The 25,556-nt window shown below is 38.2% G+C and overlaps 2 protein-coding genes across 3 annotated transcripts in view; both read right to left on the bottom strand.

Annotated features, from left to right (window-relative positions):
• Positions 1–5,386: 5,386 nt before the first annotated feature.
• LOC144648510 (uncharacterized) overlaps positions 5,387–25,556 on the bottom strand; it is a 34,704-nt gene continuing 14,534 nt past the window's right edge. Inside the window, exons 5-12 of the mRNA XM_078508042.1 lie at positions 15,285–15,349; positions 13,812–14,216; positions 12,547–12,854; positions 11,483–11,628; positions 11,146–11,243; positions 7,200–7,610; positions 6,658–6,959; positions 5,387–5,743 (exon numbers count right to left, since the gene is read on the bottom strand). Of these exons, the coding sequence (XP_078364168.1) occupies positions 5,597–5,743; positions 6,658–6,959; positions 7,200–7,610; positions 11,146–11,243; positions 11,483–11,628; positions 12,547–12,854; positions 13,812–14,216; positions 15,285–15,349 (1,882 nt within the window). The 3' untranslated portion in view covers positions 5,387–5,596. The remainder of the gene's footprint in view (positions 5,744–6,657; positions 6,960–7,199; positions 7,611–11,145; positions 11,244–11,482; positions 11,629–12,546; positions 12,855–13,811; positions 14,217–15,284; positions 15,350–25,556) is intronic.
• On the bottom strand, positions 17,270–25,556 carry LOC144652614 (lactadherin-like). Of its 2 annotated transcripts, none has more exons than XR_013570567.1 (4): positions 22,391–23,295; positions 20,370–20,686; positions 17,428–17,933; positions 17,270–17,393 (listed from the first exon to the last, which is right to left on the bottom strand). XR_013570567.1 is itself a non-coding variant. In XM_078512690.1 (4 exons), the coding sequence occupies exons 2-4, from the start codon at positions 22,794–22,796 to the stop codon at positions 17,787–17,789; spliced, it is 870 nt and encodes a 289-aa protein (XP_078368816.1). In that variant the 5' UTR covers positions 22,797–22,801; positions 24,146–25,556; the 3' UTR covers positions 17,270–17,786. The 2 variants fall into 2 exon arrangements, 1 of the variants encoding a protein (XP_078368816.1); XM_078512690.1 differs by adding an exon at positions 24,146–25,556 and having other exon boundaries at positions 17,270–17,933; positions 22,391–22,801.

Genomic DNA, 25,556 nt, shown 5'->3' with positions numbered 1-25,556 from the left:
TCAGTCTATCGTTTGAAGGAAATACCTTTTTCTTTTAATTCAACTGGAGTGTGAAAAAACGCGTTAAACACAAAGTGGCCGAGAACTGGACCCGGCCGAGAACTGGGCCCCATACTGTACTGATATTCACCATTGTGAAATTGCACTTACTTTGACAATTTAAAGTTATTTTTGTAAATGAAAAAGGTAACGTCATTGATGTCACGCAGTGTTTTTTTTAGCAAACTAGATGGTTTGCTGGTTTCTGACTATGAATGGGGGTGTGATCTTGCGGTATATTTTTTGAGCCTGACTCCGCCGTAAAACTTTTTTTTTATTTAGCAAGAACTGTGTCGATTTTCATTTTTGAACAATTGGTCGTCAAGTCGTTTGTCACAAAGAGTAGAATGTTTGTACAGCATGTTTTGGAATTATTTTAGATTTGGTTAGTAAGACGCTTCTGAAGACCTGAGCAAAACATTGGGAATGTACAGTATTAATAGGAACTTGAATGGAATTTTTCACAAGTTGGATAAAGGTATCAACTGAAAAAAATGGACTTCAAAATGAGAACTTGGATTTTGTTGTAATTAAATTTTATCGCGGATTGGATGCATAATATTACGACTTTGAAAGTCTTCAAATAATTAGAAAGGTTCCTTTCTTCCTTTTGATCTTATTGTTATTTTCATGTATTGATTATTCGAAAGTGGTTTTCGTTGATACGAAAAAAAAAAACGGGTTTTCACTGAATTGCTTGAAGTATTTTTAGACGTGATAATATTGGCTTAATCAAATTACATTGTGCACGAAATATTTGTTATTCTTTTGTCTTGAAACTTTGAGGAAATTGAAATTTTTGTTTGACAGTAGTGTATGAAAGGCATTTTAGAGAACTGAATAAAAAATAAGAAACATTGATAAAGGTTATTTCAAAGATTTATTTTGCCTGATTTTGAAGGGTTTCCGGAGGTTTTTTAAAGAGTGCTGGTAAACGGCTGTATGTTGTTTGTGATTACGGATCTTATTTAGTTTCGAACGCTCTAATTTTTGAAAGGTTAAAACAGGTTAAAACCGGGCGGTTTCATGAGTTTTTTGGGTAGAAAGGTACGGTGGTGGTCAAAAAAAAATGTTTAGAAAGGAATGACTGTAGTGGCACGTAAGTCGGAGGTTTGCGTGAGTCACGGGGTATAGTATGCGTGAGCTGGATTTCCGGCGTCATAACGGCATGTTTTGTTTACTGAAAGATACACTCGACGTTTAGTTAGCTTAGTCGGCTTGGGAAACTATTTTAAAAATGAATGTTGTAATAGTTAACTAGTAATACGTGACTCGCAGGGCTTTGCGAAGCTCTGGGTTGGGGAGGGGGGGGGGGGGTTGTTATGAATAAGGAGTGAATTATTTGAAGTTGAACATTTATTGAATTGTACATATTCAATTTTCCACAGTATAGTAGGCAGGAAGATATATTTGTTAGAAATTTCAACGGGCATGGCCGCGACACCCTCGTTCCCAGGGTCTACTCCGCTTTGAAGATGGTGGCTTTTTCTGGTTCGTAAAGAGGTATAAAGCGTTGGGAAGCGCAGACTATTTTCAAAATCATCGACAAATTATTGGATAGTCGCATTTTGGACATTTATTTGATGGCATTAAAAAAAAAGAAGAAGAACGAATGGCAGGAGGATTCGAAACCTCCGCCCGCGCGCCCCTGATGGCGATGAAAGATTTATAGCCTGAATAGGCGTTGAGGGAGTATTATGTGGGAATCAATGTTATTTTAATCCGAAAAAAAAACAATAAAAATGAAAGGCTCAGGATTCGAACCAACACAAAAAAAAAACCCTAGCCGGATTCGAACCCCCGACCTCAGTTCCGAAGATCTGATTTCAAGTTCGACGCCTTACCATTAGGCCACCAGCGCGCGGCGGCCGTGTGACGTCATTTCCGCCACACACCAAGCTCACAAATATATATATATATATAGAAATATATATGACCGTAAACTCCACACGAGATTTCATCCCGCCTGATCCCTTTGAGGGACAAAATTATACACCCCGCTACGCTCGGCCTTCGGCCTCGCTTCGCGAGGAATTAATAGTAATCTAGAATTAACCCACTCTCGATTGGAGTCTGTTCTGGATTCTCGCTACCTTTTCGCCGCGAAGGAATTTTGTAAAATTTCGCTAGTGGAAAGAGGTACTGTAAGAACAGTATCAATAACTCAAAAGGAGGAACTTCTTTGTAGCTCTGAATTAAGACGTATGATAAAATTTTAGAATAAGAAACTTTCGATATATGGTTTTCATATTGTTTTTGTCAATTTCCTTTTGTGGCAGATTTTTTGAGAATCAGCTTTTCTTTCGTGTGATGACAGACACAGGACAGAACGAGAGGTGGATGAGAAAGATGCCGAAGATGAATAGGCACCGAAAAACGACAAGAACCGTCAAGGACTTATCTTTAGAGGGCGGGGAGTTTTGGCATACTGTATTTTGAGGACTGGACTGGACTAGTAAAACGCGGACTAGTAAAACGCGGACTTGTAAAACGAGGACTAGTATAACGCGGACTAGTAAAACGCGGACTAGTAAAACGCGGACTTGTAAAACGCGGACTAGTAAAACGCGGACTCAGGTAAAACGCGGACTTGTAAAAGGCGGACTAGTAAAACGCGGACTAGTAAAACGCGGACTTGTAAGACGCGGACTAGTAAAACGCGGACTTGTAAAACGTGGACTTGTAAAACGAGGGCTTGTTAAGCACGGACTTGTAGAACGCGGACTTGTAAAACAAGCGCTTGTAAATCGGATAAAACTAAACGGTTTAGCGAGCGAAACAATTTGTGTTTGAAGCTCTTGTGTGTTTCTTCGACGGCATATTTCTAGCTTTTTTGAGCACTCTATGGTCTGTTTTAGCGTGGAGATGTTTTTGCAGTATAGCACATGTTCGTTCTGCAAACCCCTACTAAAACAACGGGATTGATGCTATGAGTTGTGTGCATATGTTTCTTTCTTCCCACTACTTGACGTCTGTTGAGTGCAGTCGTTTGTATTGCTCGCACGAGGTAGAACGGGGCCCGTCCAGAAATCAACAGTCAATGGTAAATAAAGGTGACGGGCCTACACGACTCCTACGTTCGTGACATTAGAATATTTGCCGTTAAATGTTTAAATTCGGTCTTTCGACCTTATTTGCTTCTGACTTCTTTCTGAGGGTACTGTTTTAATTTGGGGGCAGTATGTGGTAAATAAAGGTGACGGGCCTACACGACTCCTACGTTCGTGACATTAGAACATTTGCCGTTATATGTTCAAATTCGGTCTTTCGACCTTATTTGCTTCTGACTTCTTTCTGAGGTTACTGTTTTTTTGAGACATTATGTATTGAAGAGAGCCGTAAGATGATTGTGGCCAAGGAATTCGAAGTGTCTAGAGGCGTTTTACAAGTCCGCGTTTTACTAGTCCGCGTTTTACTAGTCCAGTCCAGTCTACAAGTTAAAGACACATCAAGACCACCCCACTGTGAATTGCCATAGCACAGACAAAATTATAGTCAATATCTTATATGTTTTTAAGAGAATTACATAAGAACCAAGGCATGTCTTGTCTTGCCTTACATTGACATGCAATAATTTGGAAATACTAAGCTCGTAACAGTTTAAGACAGAATCCATCAGGAATTTGAGTAACATTAATTTTAGTTACGCAAAAATTGAGCACCAGAATAATTTAAATCCTTGTGTTCTTTCATACCTTGTTAAAGGCTTGACATGTGATAACACCAACATAACACCAACAACAGTTCTTTATCAGTGGGGATTGAAGAAAAAAATGGAAACATCATCACACAGTTGACCCCCATGCAAAAACACTCCAGGATGTCACGGGACTGTTTGGTGTCCGTCTGCCAATTTCTAACTTCAAATTCCAATGTTAAATTCACATTAAATTTTCAATATTTCTTAGTTGTCTAAATTTTACTAATTCTTTTAAAAAAACTATCACCTGCCAAACATCCCCAAAAATCACTCAAAAAATTACAAAATACCGCAATACATAGATACATGGGATGAGTGAAGTTTCCTTGGATTCCTTGAAACACCAACAAGATATTTCCGTTTAAGGTGGCTGATAATGGGTTTCAGTATTTCCCAGTCCTTATACTTTGGTTCAGGACTAAAAGCCTTCATCAATTGCTATTACAGTAATGGTATGAAACAAATGTTCAATCATTCATCAACAAGTTGTGATAATTTTCTTGACAATAGTAGTTCCCCGGTAAACAGTTGTAGTACTGTCCCATCAAAGTGCAATGCCTGGAAAATACCGAAAAGCACACGACCTTCAGGTGAAACCGCACCTTACAGTATTACCAATACACTGCACTTTGCTAAGTCTTAAAACTTTACATTTTCTAGTCGTCTACTTCAATCGTTTATTTGTATTGTGTGAAATACATTTATAAATTGAAACCATCATGTCATTAAGTAATAATGCAATCTCGACAACGTTCTAGATATTATATTATGCACACTAATACAGCTCATGCAAGCCCTGTGACTTACACAAACACAGTCGGACTGAGTGCTACTTAAGTAACTGCTTCGTGGTTTCTGCTGTACTGAACCCTGCCTTTCAAGGCAAAGCGCCCGATTTTAAGCTTCTCAAGCTTCTCAATGTTCTTGTTGCTCGTTATTTTGAGTGCTACGCAGCAAAAGCTCTTTTTAGTGAATGAAAATGCTTGTTTTACGGCATGGCTAGCTTCACTAGCTTTGAAAAAATGGAATTACCTTTCTAATATACAACCCTGCTATAAGTTTGGGAAACTTTACAAGAAGCCAAGTATGTAGTAACAAATTTTATCTGAAGTTTGAAGTCATTATTTTAATTTTCCTATATTCCCTCCTTCCTCCCCAAAGCAATGGTAGAATATTTGACCTACAAGGTTTGACAGATCAACATTAGGATTGTGTTCTGGTTGGGGAGGGAGGGGTGAATACCAAGGCCATTTTCAGGCAAAAAAGTGAAGTGTACCAAGACTTTTGAGTAGGATTGTAGTTTCTACTAATTTTTTACTTTAGCTTACCTTATTATAGGAAATTAACGCGTCATGAAATTAACGCGAATTTCAAACTTTCGCGTTAATTTAAGTCGCGTTAATTTTTGTTAACGTTAATTTCCGCGCCGTTAATTAAGTGGAGCGTTAATTTCCATGACGTTAATTTCCATTATTTCGGCTCCAATATTTCGTTACAGTCCAGATGTTATTGACTCCAAGGAAAAAGCATAATTTTATCTGCCACTATCATTGATACTGTGGAGAACGCTCAAAGTGGGAAAAGTACCACGAACATTGTTTTCGTTTAGATAACACGCCTACAAGTGTTGAAATAAACTTGTTCCTGTTGTGTACGTCGCGTTAATTTCCTTCATTTTGAAATGTTACCCCCTCTTTCGCGTTAATTTCCTTTATTGGGAAGTAATTTTTCCTTCAATTCGCGTTAATTTCAAATACCTTAATTAACACAAGCGTTAATTTCCTATAATAAGGTGTTTGATTCATAGCTCCAGGGCCTTACAGGTAAGTTAACTGTCAATCAATCGAGCCTTCGCCATTACTCAAGTGAACAACCGTACAGCTCTGCTCTCATAGAGATGTGACCATACCAGGTTTGTGGCAAGATTTTCACAAAACGAGCTTTGATATGCTGTGGAAACACGTGAAAAACCACTGTGTTCATCTCGGTGTTGCCTTGAAATACCTGAAACATATAAACGCTATAAATAAACACACAGACAGAAATGTTATGAAGCCATGAAAGCCTTAGAAACAGAAAGAAAGATGTAAATAAATTACAGAAGGCTTTCGGCACACGTCTCTGAAATGAAAGAAAAATTGCATGCCCCGAGCAGGCATGTAATTTTTCTTTCTTGCTCGGGGCATGTAATTTTTCTTTCATTTCAGAGACGTGTGTCGAAAGCCTTCTGTAATTTATTTACATCTTTCTTTCTGTTTCTAAGGCTTTCATGGCTTCATAACATTTCTGTCTGTCGCCTAACCCAATTAAGTTGGGGGTTTAGCCATGATATACACAAATGTCTCGAAAGAAAAATGCCCTGTGGATTGACCGTGTTCGATCCAATAATACTTATAAGTTTCCACGTATCCAGCGTGGTGACCCGATGATGTAGTGGATATCACGCCTGACTAGTAACAGGGAGACGCGGGTTCGAGTCCTGCTCGGGGCATGTAATTTTTCTTTCATTTCAGAGGGGTGTGTCGAAAGCCTTCTGTAATTTATTTACATCTTTCTTTCTCTATAAATAAATGAATGGATTTATAAAGCGGTCACCCTCCCTCAACCTCCTACCCTTTGCCCCCTGAAGTTCTCTGAAAATTTGAGGACGGATGCAATTGTTAACTGCCAAAATTTATAGTAACTTAATGTCCATTCATCTTTGAGGGACCATTTTGACGTGAAAACTGTTTGTACACGTTAATTGATCGACATGCAAGTGTAGCCGAAGTTTGAAATGTAAAAAGGATCTGTCGATCTCTTTGACAAGATAAACAGTAGCAGGGCTCGTGATCGTGGTTTGAGAGCGCTTGGTTTCCTAAAGCGCATAAAAAACGGTTTCTCGAGCATAGGTTTTTCAAAAAAAAAAACTGACTTACTTTTACAGCATTGTTCTCCAGATATGGCACCCAGTCTCCTCCGTCCATACGCGTTGAAAGGTTATAAGATGTCACCCACTGCATTCCATCGTTCCTTGACTGAGTGGCTATTTTCTTGATCGCCATATTCCGTCCGAAATCAATTTGAAGCCACTGTGTACGGTCAGCGATCCCTGCAGTCCATGAAGTCGGCGAGTTGAGGCGAACGAAGCTAGTGTTTAGTCCGGCGCGATAGAATGAGGAGGCAGTTATTGCAGAATCTGGAATCTTCCCATTTTCAAGACCAAGAGCACCACTACAATCTGATAAAAAGGAACATGCCTACTTGAGTAATACAGGCAAGACCGGTCAAGTGTGTTAAACCTTTCATTTGAAAATGAGTTTTACTTGCGCGTTGAATTTAATGCAAATAAATAAAACTCCTTTCATGTAGAAAGTGAAGCACAAAGACTTGTTTTGAAACGGAGGCAAAACAAATAACCTATTCTACGTGGTGATCAAAATTTGAAAACCAATTTATTCTAAAAAGCTGCTAGTTTTACCTTTACACTTGTTGCCTCCTATTTCAAGATGACATATATCCGTCTGTCGACCACATTCCAAGTCAGAGTTATTACAAGAGAGGAGTCGTACACTGTTGGTCATGTAGATTGCCCATTCAAAATCCACCATGTCATCTGGATTGGAATCTTCAGTCTTGTCATTTAATTCACAAATCTTTGTCTTTCGGTAATAGTTGACACTTTCACACAAGGGATCACGCTCGACGCACAATGCCACGCAATCTCCAATGCTTGGACATGTTTCGGTAAGAAGCGCATGACCAACAAGGACACGATCTGCAATGGAATAGGTTGCGTCTTTGCACTGCCTGAGAGAAGCCAACGTGACTTGCACCAGACAAAAGAGAGTCACGGATAAAGTTGTTACGATGAACTTTGGGAACATAACTCCTAACGCGGAAAAGAAAATTAAAGTTGAAAAATACTAGAGCCCCCAAACTAGGATGCTATTGCAGGCTAATGGTAGCCGGTAACATTATTATTTATTCATTCTCTAATCTTATGCGAGGACCCCCCCGTGACCCAACAATTTTTGTGAGCGTTTATTTCCTCCGCGACATTATTAAAGTGGAGCGTTAATTTCGAAGACTTCACTTTCATTCCATAATATTATACTGGATACTGTCCGAACATATATAGAAACAAGGAAACAAAACAAAACCCTGTCTTTTCTGTACGCTATTTTTAGTTTTTTTTTTTACAATGTTAAAGCCTTAAAGCTATGTCATCTGCAATATTATATTTTCAGTTTGTTCGTCTTTTCAGAGAGCGGTACAACAGCCAAAACATCTTTAGAGACATCAAAAATCGCGTTAAGTTTCTTCATTTTGAAAGTCTGCTCCATCCCTCGCGTTAATTTTCTTTATTTTAAAGGAATTTTCCATCCAATTCGTGTTAATTTCAAAGACCTTAATTCACGGGAGCATTAATTTCCTATGAAAAGGTAAACATCGATATCGAAGTCAGTTTTAATAAACATCATACATAATGCTTTCAAATATCCTAAATTTCTTAGAAAAGGTTTTGGCTGTTCTTTCAATTCTAGATGGGTTTTCTGCGGTTTCAGAAATTCTAGCTTGCTTTAAGTCTAACCTAGATTGCTTGGCAGCTGTGCAAACTCTCTCTACCGGTTTTATTTCATTCCGTAATGATCGAAAGATCGTTAATTTTCAGTTACAAAAACTCTAGATCGCTTTTCAGTTCCTGGAATTGCAGACGACCCTTGTTCACCGGACATATACGCGAAGAAACGTGAAGTTTTGAACGGTGGGTGTAATTTCGAAATTTAAGAGTTGTAAGCATTGGATCTGGATTTGTTTCTTTTTTTGTTATTCATAGCGGGAATATAAAAATGCTACGACGTTATTATCGCTTTTTTGATAATAGAACAAAATAAAATAAATGAAAGCAATAAACTGAACGGAAAACAATCAAACTTACTTTGCTTACCTAAATGTCCTTGCCTTTCCGTGAATGCGATTTCGTTTGTGTTGATTATATGAAAACGATGTTAAGGGAAGCACAAGAAAGTAAGAAATTATTAATAATTAATAAGTATAAATTATTCACGTGCTCTGCCCTTTACATTTTTACTCTCGCGTTGTTCCGCTATCTGTATTTTTACCTTTTGTAGACTGTAGTGAGACAGCCGAATAATTTAGCCAGACAACGTTTTCATATAATTTAAATCTAAAAAAGGTCCGTATTTTCTCGTTTATAAATAGAGTTGCTACTTGTTTTGATTACAATCGATCAGATAAAAACAAGGTTATTTAAAGAAAACAAAAAACTTCAAGAACATTGAAAACAAAAACAAAGATGACAAAAACATCGCCTTGATTTGTTAAAGTTTTATCTTCTATCGAATGTCTTATTGTCGCAAATGTGGCTGATTATTATAAAGGTCATCGCTTACCATATTAAAGCCTTATAAGATAGACAATGATCTAAAATACCTGGCCTGCTTGAGAAGGATCACGAGATCGAGTGGTCGAGCGAAGTGAGCCTGCGAGGGGCCAACGAGTTCTCACTGCCTCCCCACAGGCTTGCTTCGCTCACCGACTTATTCATGCGCCTTTGCAATTTGCCGCTCGCGCGTGATACCCCTAATTGAGCCTTTGAAATTGTGTGAAAACCATCAATGGTAACCCCAATAAAGTATATATTTTCTGAAAGCTTATTGAATAAAGATTTTTATTTTGGATTTTGTTTTGATCATATAGACCATAATAAGCGACGTAAGCATTTTGTTTGCAATTATGATGTTGCGCAACATTAGGTTTATTTAAGAACACATTTACGTGAGAGCCTAAACTTTTATGTGGAATTTGATCTACTTACATTGGTCTAAAAACGGGGTCTCAAATTTTTTTTTTTTGCTCCGTTAATTTTTTTTATAAATATCTAAACTTTAAAATGGCGTTTTTAGGGCTTCTTTAGGATTGAAATTTCATAAAAAAACTAATGGAGCAAGAAAAGAAAAAAACTGAGACACCGTTTTTTAGACCAATATATGTAGATCAAATTCCACATAAAAGTTTAGGCTCTCACGTAAATGTGTTCTCAAATAAACCTAATGCTGCGCGACATCATAATTGCAAACAAAATGCTAACGTCGCTTATTATGGTCTATATGATCAAAACAAAATCCAATCCTACAATCTTTATTTAATAAGCTTTCAGAAAATATATACTTTATTGGGCCTACCATTGATAATTTTCACCCAATTTCACTTGGAATGAAAACGCCAATTTTCCTTCCGTGAGACCTTAATGCTTTATGACCGGTTCATGGAAAATCTATTTCAAGCGTTATTAGTTTCTGTTGTTTTGACACAAAATTCTGACTCCCGTCATAATGTGTAACCAAATTCATCAACAAATCTCTCTGGTTCATTCTGTTTGGTGTATTTAAATCTTTCATTCGATCTTCTACAGGGTTTTTAAAGTTCCTCTTCCCTTGCAGAAATACCTCTGCCTTGCGTGTTTATTTCCTTCATCATGAAAAATTGCCTTCTTCTCACGTTAATTTCCTTCAAAATAGCATAATAAACTCACATGACTTTCATCAAGAGCGACTTTCAATTGTGTCGTAAAACAAAGGAATACTACTTACTTAGAAGCCGGCTGGCAACCAGGCAAACGTGCGTCCATTGCTTTTGTTTTCTATCTTAATAGTTGGGGGAGGCGCAAGGGATGAGTTTTTAAACCAATTACAGAAGTGCATGAACGTTAGAGTCCCAGTAGCTAGTCCCAGTGGTTAGAGCATCCGTTCTAGAACACGGAGGGTCATGGGTTCAAATCCCATCTGGAACTCGGATTTTTTTCCGAGTTTGATGCCATTTAAATCTTATTCAATACCTTTGTTACTCACTTTGGAGGTTGGTTGGTTGCATCTTTGATATGCCTTAATGCGACAGTGTGATACAGTTATGAGTCATATGTGCCAGTCATCATTTGGCTGTGTGACCGCGTGATGCGGTTCCAGTCAAAAGCCCACATTTCAGCCTTGCTAACCACAGAGTCCCATTGCCAATAGCTCAGTAGTTAGAGCATCCGTTCTAGAACACGGAGGGTCGTGGGTTCAAATCCCATCTGGAACACGGATTTTTTTTTCCGAGGTTGATGCCATTTAAATCTTATTTAATATCTTTGAACGTAACATTAAAACGAAATAAAATAAATTACACAGTGCAATAAGCCACTCCAGAAATATTATACTAAATAACAACCTTGCTATTTACAAACTCAAAAAGCAATGAAAGAAAAATATAGCACAGAACACATGTAGTGAAAAAAATTAAAAAAAGAAAAGTAAAGAAAAAAACTTGGGACTTCTTTTGTGCAGACCATCGATACTGGGTTACACATGTTACATGTATTCTGCTGGGCCAACCGGGTTGTGTGAAAGTCGATTAACACTAACCCAGGATTAAAAAGTTGATCGAGGTTTCAGCTTCTCTTGTATAAAAGAGCTTTTCATTGCTAATTGTTGGTGGAGTTTGAGATTGCTCCACGTTAAAGCTGGATGACAGAAAATAGAAACAGAAAACCTCACTGAAAAGTTGTTAAACCGAAATCAAATTTCACGCTTATCCTGGATTTGATTAATCGTGGTATGAACAACCGGGCCCTGCTATGCTTTGCTTTTTTGTGATTTCGTAGAAGACATTTTAACTTGGTCAAGGCACGTTGTAAAATGACAACAGTTCTATTGTCCTTTTCTTGATTCATTTTACAGTCCTCATTCAAACACTTGCCATCACTCAAGCGAACAACCGTACAGCTCTGCCCTCATGGATACACGTTCAATCCAGGTCTTTGGCAAGATTCTAATAAAGCGAGCTCTGATATGTTGCTGAAACACGTGAGCAACCACTGTGTCCTTGTCGGTGTTGCCTTGAAATACCTAAAATATAAATAAGTGCATTTTGTTTTTAAAATTATACCTCATTCCGGTCCACGTTTATGATGCTCAGAGCACCTAGCACCATTAACAAATATTACCGTCATGCGCATGAATCAGTTTTATCTTAACCGTACCAACAATCCAATGTTGTATACGGTCAACTCTTACCTTGCAGGCACCTCGCTATTACGGACACCCCATTATTACGTACAGGGGTTGTAGTCCCAGCGAATAAGAATTATTGAAAATAACTCTCGCTTCTACGAACTTTCTCTATTACGGACACCAAATGGTGGTCTCGAAGGTGTCCGTTATAAAAGGGAGTTTACTGTAAATCGGCGGACGATGTGACACCATTCTTAACGTTCATTTACATTCTTTAATGAGTTTGGACTAAAAAAGATGGCTTCATATGGCTGCTCACAGTGAATTCAGATCGCCATACAATTTTAATTTTAATAGCAGACTGCTTTAAGTTGCCTTTAGTTGCTTTAAATTGCTTAACGCACCTAATTTTTGCCAATTCTGCCTTACACGCCTTTCAAAAGTCGCCATAAATCACTAAATGTTGCCCAAATTACGGCAACTTTAGGCATTATGCTCCATCTTGTCATTATCTTGACAAGTAAAATGATCGTGTTATTTAAAACTCTTTTGTTAAGCCCTTATATTTGAAGATAAATCCACGGCTTCCTTCATAAATCCCCTATCTTTTGGAAGGGTCAAGCCTATTTTCCCGATTTTCCAACTTCCAGTCACAGTTTTATTGTTTATTTGTTTGAGATTACCATCACCAGTGACCTAAATCACACTTTCCGAGCGACAATTTGCCCAAATCCTATTTCCCATTTTAACCTTAAGGCTACACTTTTGAGGAAAGCGTGAGTTACCTGACACGCACAGAAAAACTTCACTTACTTTCTCACTATTGTCCTCTGTATACATCACCCAGTCATTCCCGTTCAGACTTGATGAAACAGTGTAGGAAGTCACCCACTGGGCATGATTATCAATGCGTCTGCCCTGTGTAGCTACTCCTTTGACCGCCATGGCTCGTCCAAGATCAACTTGGAGCCAGTGTGGACCAGGAAGGTCATCAGCGATGGACCATGCAGAGGGCGAGTTGAGACGAACGAATTTGGGAGATAGTTGGGAATTGTACGAAGAGGCTGTTATAGCGTCGTCTGGGATCTTTCCATTTTCAAGGCCCAGTGCTTTATCGCATGCTAGACAAAAGAGGGAATCTCATATGTATCTCATTTATATATCTTAAATTAAATGGATAACCTCTAACTGATTCTAAGCTTGCTTGCATGCATAGGTTTCTGAATGTCTATGGAAGACATTCAGAAATTACCAAACAATCTGCTCTCTTGGATATACCATCTTGGATTTAATAAATTCCATGTTAAATAAGGTGCTATTAACTGACTGACTGACTGACTGACTACTACTACTGACTGACTAACTGACTGACTGACTAATAACTGACTGACTGACTAATGACTGACTGACTGACTTACTGATTGACTAATGACTGACTGACTGACTGATTGACTGACTGATTGACTAATGACTGACTGACTGACTGACTTGACTGACTGACTGACTGACTGACTACGCGACTAACTGATCGACTTATGACTGACTGACTGACTGACTGACTGATGACTGACTGACTAACTGATCGACTTATGACTGACTGACCGACTGACTGACTAACTGATGACTGACTGACTGACCAACTGATCGACTTATGACTGACTGACTGACTGACTTATGACTGACTGACTGACTGACTTATGACTGACTGAATGACTGACTAACTGATCGACTTATGACTGATTGACTGACTGACTGACTAACTGATCGACTGATTGACTGACTGACTGACTGATGACTGACTGATGACTGGCTGACTGACTGACTGACTAATGTCTGACTGACTGACTGACTGACTGACTGATGACTGACTGATGACTGGCAGACTGACTGACTGACTAATGTCTGACTGACTGACTAATTGCTCGACTGATGACTGACTTACTGACTGACTGACTGGTTGGTTGGATTACAGACACGCAGACAGACAGGCAGACAGACAAACAAACAGACAGACTTTATATTTCTAAAACATAATTAAAAAGCTCAAAAAACGTTTTAGGCTACTTGTTTGATTTTACCTTTACACTTGTTGCCACCTTCTTTAAGATGACATATATCTGTTTGTCGTCCACATTTGAAGTCCAAGTCATCACAAGAGAGAAGTCGTACGCTCATGCAGATTGCCCATTCAAAATCCACCATGTCATCTGGATTGGAATCTGCAGTCTTGTCATTTAATTCACAAATCTTTGTCTTTCGGTAATAGTTGACACTTTCACACAAGGGATCACGCTCGACGCACAATGCCACGCAATCTCCAATGCTTGGACATGTTTCGGTAAGAAGCGCATGACCAACAAGGACACGATCTGCAATGGAATAGGTTGCGTCTTTGCACTGCCTGAGAGAAGCCAACGTGACTTGCACCAGACAAAAGAGAGTCACGGATAAAGTTGTTAAGATGAACTTTGGGAACATAACTCCTAACGCGAAAAAGAAAATTAAAGTTGAAAAATACAAGAGCTCCCAAATTAGGATGCAATTGCAGGCTAATGGTAGGTAACATTATTATTTATTCATTCTTTAATCTTATGCGAGGACCCCCCGTGACCCAACAATTTTTGTGAGCGTTTATTTCCTCCGCGACATTATTAAAGTGGAGCGTTAATTTCGAAGACTTCAACTCCATTCCATAATATCATACTGGATACTCTCCGAACATATATAGAAACAAGGAAACAAAACAAAACCTTCTCTTTTCTGTACACTATTTTTAGTTTTTTTTTTACAATGTTAAAGCCTTAAAGATATGTCATCCGCAATATTATGTTTTCAGTTTGTTCGTCTTTTTAGAAGAGCGGAACAACAGCCAAAACATCTTTAGAGACATCAAAAATCGCGTAAAGTCGCTTCATTTTGAAATTCTGCTCCATCCCTCGCGTTAATTTCCTTTATTTAAAAGGAATTTTCCATCCAATTTAAGTCGTGTTAATTTCAAAGACCTTAATTTACGGGATCATTAATTTCCTATAATAAGGTAAACATCGATATCGAAGTCAGTTTTAATAAACATCATACATAATGCTTTCAAACATCCTAGATTTCTTAGAAAAGGTTTTGGCTGTCCATTCAATTCTAGATGGGTTTTCTGCGGCTTCAGAAATTCTAGCTTGCTTTAAGTCTAACCAAGATTGCTTGGCAGCTGTGCAAACTCTCTCTACCGGTCATATTTCATTCCGTAATGATCGTAATGGGGGTGAGATCGTTAATTTTCAATTACAAAAACTCTAGATCGCTTTTCAGTCCCGAGAATTGCAGACGACTCTTGTTCACCGGACATATACGCGAAGAAACGTGAAGTTTTGTACGGTGGGTGTAATTTCGAAATTTAAGAGTTGTACGCATTGGATCTGGATTTGTTTCTTTTTTTGTTATCCATAGCGGGAATATAAAAATGCTACGACGTTATTATCGCTTTTTGATAATAGAAAAAAATAAAATAAATGAAAGCAACAAACTGAACGGAAATCAATCAAACTTACTTTGCTTACCTACATGTCCTTGCCTTTCCGTGAATGCGATTTCGTTTGTGTTGATTATATGAAAACGATGTGAAGGGAAGCACAAGAAAGTAAGAAATTATTAATTATTAATAAGTATAAATTATTCACGTGCTCTGCCCTTTACATTTTTACTCACGCGTTGTTCCGCTATCTGAATTTTTTTTTTTTTTTTTGTTTGGGGGGGGGGGCGGAAAAATTAGCCGGAAAAAGTTTTTAAAAAAATAAAAAAAAAAAAAAGTCCGTTTTTTTTTTTTTATAAAAAGAGTTGCTAATTTTTTTTAATAAAAAAGAAAAGAAAAAAAAAAAGTTATTTAAAAAAAAAAAAAAACTCCAAGAACATTGAAAACAAAAACAAAGATAAAAAACAAACAAAACATCGCCTTGATTTGTTAAAGTTTTATCTTCTATCGAATGTCTTATTGTCGCAAATGTGGCTGATTATTATAAAGGTCATCGCTTACCATATTAAAGCCTTATAAGATAGACAATGATCTAAAATACCTGGCCTGCATGTGAGAAGGATCACGAGATCGAGTGGTTGAGCGAAGTGAGCCTGCGGGGAGCCAACGAGTTCTCACTGCCTCCCCACAGGCTTGCTTCGCTCACCGACTTATTCGTGCGCCTTTGCAATTTGCCGCTCGCGCGTGATACCCCTAATTGAGCCTTTGAAATTGTGTGAAAACCATCAATGGTAACCCCAATAAAGTATATATTTTCTGAAAGCTTATTGAATAAAGATTTTAATTTTGGATTTTTTTTTGATCATATAGACCATAATAAGCGACGTAAGCATTTTGTTTGCAATTATGATGTTGCACAACATTAGGTTTATTTAAGAACACATTTACGTGAGAGCCTAAACTTTTATGTGGAATTTGATCTACTTACATTGGTCTATTTTTATAAATATTTAAACTTTAAAATGGCGTTTTTAGGGCTTCTTTAGGATTAAAAATTCATAAAAAACTAATGGAGCAAGAAAAGAAAAAACTGAGACACCGTTTTTTAGACCAATATATGTAGATCAAATTCCACATAAAAGTTTAGGCTCTCACGTAAATGTGTTCTCAAATAAACCTAATGTTGCGCAACATCATAATTGCAAAAAAATGCTAACGTCGCTTATTATGGTCTATATGATCAAAACAAAATCCAATCCTACAATCTTTATTTAATAAGCTTTCAGAAAATATATACTTTATTGGGCCTACCATTGATAATTTTCACACAATTTCACTTGGAATGAAAACGCCAATTTTCCTTCCGTGAGACCTTAATGCTTTATGACCGGTTCATGGAAAATCTATTTCAAGCGTTATTAGTTTCTGTTGTTTTGACACAAAATTCTGACTCCCGTCATAATGTGTAACCAAATTCATCAACAAATCTCTCTGGTTCATTCTGTTTGGTGTATTTAAATCTTTCATTCGATCTTCTACAGGGTTTTTAAAGTTCCTCTTCCCTTGCAGAAATACCTCTGCCTTGCGTGTTTATTTCCTTCATCATGAAAAATTGCCTTCTTCTCACGTTAATTTCCTTTAAAATAGCATAATAAACTCACATGACTTTCATCAAGAGCGACTTTCAATTGTGTCGTAAAACAAAGGAATACTACTTACTTAGAAGCCGGCTGGCAACCAGGCAAACGTGCGTCCATTGCTTTTAGTTTTCTATCTTAATAGTTGGGGGAGGCGCAAGGGATGAGTTTTTAAACCAATTACAGAAGTGAACGTTAGAGTCCCAGTAGCTCAGTGGTTAGAGCATCCATCCGCATTCTAGAACACGGAGGGTCGTGGGTTCAAATCCCATCTGGAACTCGGATTTTTTTCCTAGTTTGATGCCATTTAAATCTTATTTAATATCTTTGAACGTAACATTAAAACGAAATAAAATAAATTACATAGTGTAATAAGCCACTCCAGAAATATTATACTTAATAACAACCTTGCTATTTACAAACTCAAAAAGCAATGAAAGAAAAATATAGCACAGAACACATGTAGTGAAAAAAATTAAAAAAGAAAAGTAAAGAAAAAAACTTGGGACTTCTTTTGTGCAGACCATCGATACTGGGTTACACATGTTACATGTATTCTGCTGGGCCAACCGGGTTGTGTGAAAGTCGATTAACACTAAGCCAGGATTAAAAAGTTGATCGAGGTTTCAGCTTCTCTCGTATAAAAGAGATTTTCATTGCCAATTGTTGGTGGAGTTTGAGATTGCTCCACGTTAAAAGTGGACGACAGAAAATAGAAACAGAAAACCTCACTGAAGAGTTGTAAAACCGAAATCAAATTTCACGCTTATCCCGGATTAGACTAATCGTGCTTTGAACAACCGGGCCCTTCTATGCTTTGCTTTTATGTGATCGAATTCCTGGAAGACATTTTAACTTGACCAAGCACCCCTTTAAGGCATGTTGTAAAAGTGACAACAGTTCTATTGTCCTTTTCTTGATTCATTTTAGAGTCCTCGTTCAAACACTTTCCATCACTCAAGTGAACAGCCGTACAGCTCTGCCCTCATGGATACGCGCTCTTTCCAGGTCTTTGGCCAGATTCTAATAAAGCGAGCCCTGATATGCTGTGGAAACACGTGAGCAACCACTGTGTCCTTGTCGGTGTTGCCTTGAAATACCTGAAACATATAAACTCTATAAATACAAGAATGGATTTATTAAGCGGTTGTATATGTTTCAGGTATTTCAAGGCAACACCGACAAGGACACATTTTGATTTACCGCATTCAAGTCAATGTTAATGATGCTCCGGCCCGGGGGGTGGGGGGGGGGGGGCGGGGTACTCCGATATGTGGCCTATATAGGTATGTGCCGCCCGATAGGGTATGGTTTTTGAGGTTCTCGGTCCTGAAATAGGGTATCATTTTTGCTCCTTTTGGCAATGTGTTCCCGGTATAATCCTTAGATAGGGTACCTAAATTCTATTAGCTAAAATAAACGCCCAGCTAAACGAAAAAAAGGTATCTTAAAACTGAATTTTCTGTTCAGGTATTAGTAATATAAGCGATTTTATAAAGATTTATGTCTTGCCGTGCGCGGTTAGCCGTTATTTGGGTCGTCACGGAACACTTCTCCTCCCCTTGAATAGGGTGTTATTTTTCGGTTTTGGGCCTTAATCAAAGGCTCTTCGAGCAACCTCATGGTAATTCGATGAATGAAGTGCCGACCTCCGCATTTTTTTCTAAATAAGTGTCCAATAAAGTAAAGCAATCTCACTTTGCTTTATTTTTCCACGTGAGTTGCGTCATTGATGGCTCGTGCTCTCAGGGGTCGTAGCGCCATTCAGTTTTCACAACCAAAATATTTACCGGTTAGTGTATTACCTTTGATCCTTTTAAGCATTAAGTAAATTTGTTTTGTGAATATGTTTACTTTTCTGTCAGCACGTATAGCGTTATTTTTGAGCAGCGAAAAAAAATTGAGAGAAAAGATACGCCCGAGCACTTCGTGTATCTGCTCGAGTCAAAAAGATGAAAAACGGATGACGTGACACGAGGTGACGTGACGCGAAACAAAAACGTGCCGTGGATGTTGTGTTGACTAAAACACGTCACAAGGCGAGCGTAATAATTTTAACAGTTTTTAAGCGTAACTATATGTAGTTCATTGGTGCTATCAGTAATGTCACAATCTCACTTAATTTGCCTTCGAATGTTTTCTTGCGTGAATGGGTCATTGATAGTTTTTTTCTTCAAATAAGCGTTCAATAATGTAACACAATCTCACTTTATTTCCCTGTGAATTTCCATGGGAATTGCGTCATTGATGGTTCGTGCTCTCAGGCTTCGTAGCGCGAATTCTATTTTATCACAAAAAATATTTAAGTGTAACCTTTGATCCTTTTTAGCATTAAGTAAATTTGTTTTGTGAATATGTTTACTTTTCTGCCAGCACGTATAGCGTTATTTTAAGCAGCCATTAAAATTTGAGAGAAAGATGCGCGTTTCTGCACGACTCAAAAAGATGAAGAACGGATGACGTGACACGAAGATGATGTGACGCGAAACAAAAACGTGCATGAATGTTGTGTTTACTAAAACGCGTCCTTGAATGTTTTCTTACGTGAATGGGTAATTGATAGCCTATGCTCTGAGGCTTCGTTGAGCGAATTCTTTTCTCTTTTATCACCAGAGGATAAGTGGAAGTGATCCTCTTTCGATTTGTTTTGTGAAATTCAATTTAGTTCCCTGAAAGAGAGAGACCCTGGAACGAGGTTGAGATTTGATTGACATGTGCTGAATGCGTTTAAAGGACCTTTCTGTCAGCACGTTTCTCGTTTTAAGGCTAAATTAATTGCGGTTTGATATCAGAATCGAGTGAGTGAGTGTTCGAGTGAGAAAATGCGGCCCATAACATAACCTCATTACCATTCGGTAAAAAGGGTATCAATTTTCGCTTTCTTTATCCTTAAATAGGGTCAGGGTTTGAGAACCTTGGCGGCACACCCCTATCCGAAATTTATGGGAGTACCCACCCCCCCCCCGTGCTCCGATTAGCTGAGATAATAAACACACCAATAACATGTGCATTAATCAATTTTATATATCTTTAAATTTTCAGTCGTCTTAGAGTTGTCCTTCTTTCTGCCAAGTCTAAAAATGTTTTTTTCCAGTCAATTCTTCTTTCAAACTATAAGACGCTTCAAACATGCAGGATTCATCAATACTAGACCTCGTGCAAATGTGTGTGTCACCTTGAGCACAGGGCAAAAAGTTGAAGGGGAGGGTGGATAGCATAAACCCTAAAAACATTTAACAACAGACCACAGCACAAAATTGAAGCAAGGGAAGTAAATTTTAGCTTGGCTTTTTACACTTTATAAGGGCCCAATACAACCACAAGGCTACAATTACTTAAACTAAGGCGATCTAATGTGGAAAGAGTGCTGGTCACGTGACTAGCCCAGGCCCAAACTGCAACTCTAACCCTAAATGTAGTCCCAACCCAACAACTCAACCCTAACCATTACCTATAAGCTACATTGACAAATCTTCTTCTCTGGGGGTAAGCACAAATCACCCAGCACGTTGCACGCACAGAAAAACTTCACTTACTTTCTCAACATTGTCCTCTGTATACATTACCCAGTCACTCCCGTTCAGACTTGACGAAACAGTGTAGGAAGTCACCCACTGCGCATGATTATCAATGCGTCTGCCCTGTGTAGCTACTCCTTTGATCGCCACGGCTCGTCCAAGATCAACTTGGAGCCAGTGTGGACCAGGATGGTCATCAGCGATAGACCATGCAGAAGGCGAGTTGAGACGAACGAATTTGGGAGATAGTTGGGAATTGTGTGTAAAGTACGAAGAGGCTGTGATAGCAGCGTCTGGGATCTTTCCATTTTCAAGCCCCAGTGCTTTATCGCATGCTAGACAAATGAGGAAATCTCATATGTATCTCATTTATATATCTTAATAAAAATGGATAATCTCTAATTGATTCTAAGCTTGCTTGCATTGTATAGGTTTCTGAATGTCTATGGAAGACATTCAGAAATTGCCAAACAATCTGCTCTCTTGGATATATCTAAACTGACTGACTGACTAATAACTAAAATGTGAGATTATTATTCATGTCTTATGGTTGTAAACCCCTGGCAACACATCAAAAAAATGCTTTTCGTCTTCTACGCAATTATGTTTACATACCAAGCATGTTCTTTGCTCTACTGGGATTGATGCTCCTTTATTTTCATGTTTTTCAGTCTGTATTCGTAATGCATGACATCCTAATCTAAGCTTTGTCAGGCTCATTCTATGTCCTGGGTTTTTAACTGTTGTTAGGTAATTCTCAAATTGATAGCTCTTTTTAACTTTCTTGTGTGTAAATTTTTCTCTTGAAGTTGACGATGAACTATTTTGGGTGCCCAGCCAGTTTTGTGAATACTTAGTTCTGAGGGGTTTTCTTAATCGGCCGTTCTTAATGTGTTGCCGGGTTATCGGTTCTGTTTCTTGATGCATCTCTTCGTTAGTTACAACATCGAAAAATGTTTTTTTTTTTTTTCCCCCACAAAATATATAAAATAGATATACAATCATATACACTCTACAGTTGTAGATGTTGCTGCATATTGAAATGCCTCACTTAACAAAACGTTATTACAACCATACTTCAGTCTTTTCCAGTAGCTGAAGATTGAGGTTTTTATGTCAATGATTAAAGGATAACGCCCAAGTTCTGCCCTGCAAGCAATGTTTTCTGTATACCATGGGACGTTTAATGTTTGTTTACAGAACTTAATGTGGACTTAATTGTGCTTTTATCGAAGTGTGTTTTATATGACAGTAGTTCTGGTCCCCAAATTTCGCACGCATAAAGTAACACGGGCTTAACAAGGGCATTGAAAAGTTTGTTCTTTATAATCGCAATAGCTGCTGAATCCGTGTTAGAAAAGGATCGTTTGATTATCGAGAGGACCTTAGTAGCTTTTTTGCTGAGAATTTCCCTTGCATAGGTGTAACGACCGGATGAAGTCATTTCTATACCTGAATATGTTTGTTAGTCGACAATTTGCAAATTTATATTATTTATAATATAATTTAAAATTTATATTATTTTTGTTTTGTCCGTTACCACTAAATATGATTATGTTCGACTTTTTGGTATTAACTTTGAGCTTCCATTGCTGAGCGTGTCTATGAATTACATTAAGCGATTGTTGCAACCCTTCGGGAGAAGGACTGATTATTAACAAATCATCTGCGTACATTAAGCAGTTTATAGTTCGATTCCCTAACATCACACCTGGAGATTGGAGATTTGGAGATTTGAATGACTGAGTGACTGACTGAAAGATGACTGACTAACTAACTGATCGACTTATGACTGATTGACTGACTGACCAACTCATCGACTGATTGACTGACTGAATGATGACTGATTGATGACTGACTGACTGACTGACTGATCGACTGACTGATCGACTTATGACTGACTGACTGACTGACTGACTGACTGCCTGGTTGGATTACAGACAGACAGGTAGACAGACAAACAGACAGACTTGATATTTTTACAACATATATAGTTAAAAGGTTCAAAGAAATGGTTTAGGCTACTTGTTTGATTTTACCTTTACACTTATTGCCGCCTTCTTTAAGATGACATATATCTGTTTGTCGTCCACATTTGAAGTCTAAATCATCACAAGGGAGGAGTCGTACGCTGTTGGTCATGTAGATTGCCCATTCAAAGTCAACGATGTCATCTGGATAAGAATTTATAGTCTTGTCATTTAATTCACAAGTCTTAGTCTTTCGGTAATAGTTGATGCTTTCACACAAGGGATCACGCTCGATACACGATATCACGCAATCTCCAATGCTTGGGGATGGTTTCGTAAGAAACGCGTGACCTGTTAAGACGCGATTTGGAATGGAGTAGGTTGCATCCTTGCACTGTGCGGCAGAAGCCAAAGTGACTTGTACAGGACAATAGAGAATCAGAAACAAAGTTGCTATGATGAACTTTGAAAACATAACTCCTGTCACGAAAAAGAAAGAAATTCACAATATACATCGTTCAGTCAGTACCTTGCTAACTTATAACTCCTTCCATTTAAACGTTCTTTACGCATGGTAGTTTGAACACCTTTTAGTCCCTTCCTCTTTTGCGAATATACACGAGTTTTCAACCGCCTAGGGCGAGAGGATCATATAGCCAAAGGGATCCCAGATAACCATTCACCAAGAAAGGAATACGGTTTGTGTGAAACGTAATTCTGCTATGGACTGTAATAGCAAACGATATAAATAAATAGCCTTTAAATTTGACAACATTACCCATGATAATAATCATTAGTCGGGAGGTCCATATTAGGAAAAACTGTGCCCGAGGTCTTGGATACCGCCCGAGGCCGCAGACCGAGGGCTGTTCCAAGACCGAGGGCACAGTTTTTTTCCCAATACGGACCGAACTAGGCACGGCTCAGGTAAAAATGGTACGCGTACCGAAAAAAATGGTTCGGCACGGATAAATTTTGTCGTGTAAACGACTTTGCCTTACCCGTGCTCGGACCTAGTCTCGAGGTAGTCCGAGCACGGATAAAATGGTAAACGTTCCTGAATATCTAATCCGGCTCGAAGAAAATGTGTAGTGTAAACGATTAGCTGTGCAGAACGAACTCCTTTCTGATGAAACTCCATTCAATAATTTGCAGAAATTCCACTCGATCGACATGGCGGGTTTAGGAATATGTATTTAAACAAAATAGCATACGAGTCTCGCATCGTTTCGCTTATAATTGAAGTTAACAACCGGTACAGCTTAGCGCAATGACGTGAAAATGATTGCGAAATGCACATACAACCGAAAAGTACTAACAGTAAACTAAAGTGTACAACTGGATTTTGTCCTTTCACATTGACAACGGTTAATGAATAGCTATTTCGATTTTTGCAGAGCAAATCTTTCATGCGTTCACTCGTAAAACGCTGCAAAATGATTTCGCGCGAAAATTACACTCGACGATTCATCTCGCAACGGATACCGTCCACTCTGAGCTCGCCGGACGGGAGAATACCGCCCGTTCACGAACATAGAAAAAAATAAGTAACAATATTATAATACAATGCTGATACCTTCATAATTTCTACCGTTAAATTGTTTTACAAAACAATTATTATATTCGGTTTCGGCATGATAGCGAAATTATCAAAGACACGCAGGTTGTGTCATTTGGCAAATAACATAAACCTCAGCCTTGATATATCTTTGTTCTCAAACTTAACCTTAGCCTGCGTTGCAGACGAACAAAACTGTTCGTCTGCAACGCAGGCTAACTTAACCTCAGTCGGTAAATTGCAGTAAACCATACTGCAATACTTACCTTTAGCCGGGCTCTTCCGTACGATGTGGATGTGAGTGATTCACCAGTTTTGGCTTTTCCGTAAAAGAGACTGATCTGTTTTGCTTTTTAACGATATAAAATCGTTCTCTGCTTTCGGTTGTCTTGCGAAAGAAAGAATCAATAACAATTAAGGTCGCGTTGTCAAGTTAACTATAAATTATAAAAATGTAATTATTTCCATATCTTATTCAAGCAGTATTTCATTTTTCATATGTTCAAGCTCCTAATTATGTTTATTTGTGCAGCACTTTTGGTCTCAGAAAGCCTGCTTGGTATAGAAAACTGGGATAAATTCCAACAATTTTTGTCATCTACCAGTTAGCAACTTCTTGCCGACTAGGTTTATTTACTCACAGAAATAGCGCTTTAATTGTGAAAAGGGCTGGAAAAGCATTTTCATGTAAATTTCACTGATTATGCTCTCTTCTAAAAAAAAAAAGTTAAAATGATAAATTATTTATCAACTCTGCTCGTGACGGACGCCTTTCATTTTGGTCCATCCTGACTAAAGCCCATCCATTTTGTAATCTCTCTCTGTTAAACTAAGGTTATCGTTTCATATCATCGCATTCAGAGAAAAAAGAAAACGGACCTTTTTTAAATTCCAATTCGATCGGGAATCCGAGGCCGGCCACAGGTTTGTCAGTTGCAAGACTGTTACGTGCAGCCCTCGTTAAACAAAGTTAATTTATTTTTTTTATTTTTTTATGCAGGCCGACAAGTTCATTAGTTTTATTAGTGTCACTTGCTATCCTCATTAAATAAACAATTCTTTAACTTTACTTTACTTACTGTAGGAGGAAACAAAAACATGATCTTGTTTTGTCAGTTCCACCTTTTACCAGATGTCTCGTTCTCTCAGGAATTTGTAGTTTGATATTATTACACGGCTTGTCGGCTACCGACTGAAAGCCTAAAGGTTAACCAATTTCTGAAAACTGGTCACTGAGGCATTTTGAACCAGCGCGAATAAGTTCAAGACAACTTTTAGAACGGGGATACAGGGCCTGTAACCGAGAAACTATGACCTTGCAACTTGCAAAGCAGTCCGGTTTTTTTTGATTTTGTGTTTTGTGCACACGCGGGTGAGAAATCTTCTGGTAAACAACGATCATTGTTTTCCAAGGTGTGAAATAGTGGCTATAGGGCTCTTAAAAGTGGATAATCTCTCAAACATATATTACTTTCCCATGAATGCGAGCAAACACATTTTGACTCTATTATGCAGACGTTCGACCCAGCAATACACCTATCATTATGCTAAATCAGGTTCCGTAAATAAGTGGAAGCCATCTTGAATTTGGCAAGTCATATTTTAGACATATTTTAGGCCGTACTTGTTTATAGTTTATGTTAACTACAGTCTTCATTCGAGCTCTCTGCAACATCA

Source organism: Oculina patagonica, chromosome 4, assembly GCF_052425735.1.
Source record: "Oculina patagonica isolate OP01 chromosome 4, crgOcupat, whole genome shotgun sequence".
Taxonomy (NCBI): Eukaryota; Metazoa; Cnidaria; class Anthozoa; order Scleractinia; family Oculinidae; genus Oculina; species Oculina patagonica.
The sequence above is the reverse complement of the archived record's forward strand: the minus strand, read 5'-3'. Positions and strand labels throughout refer to the sequence as shown.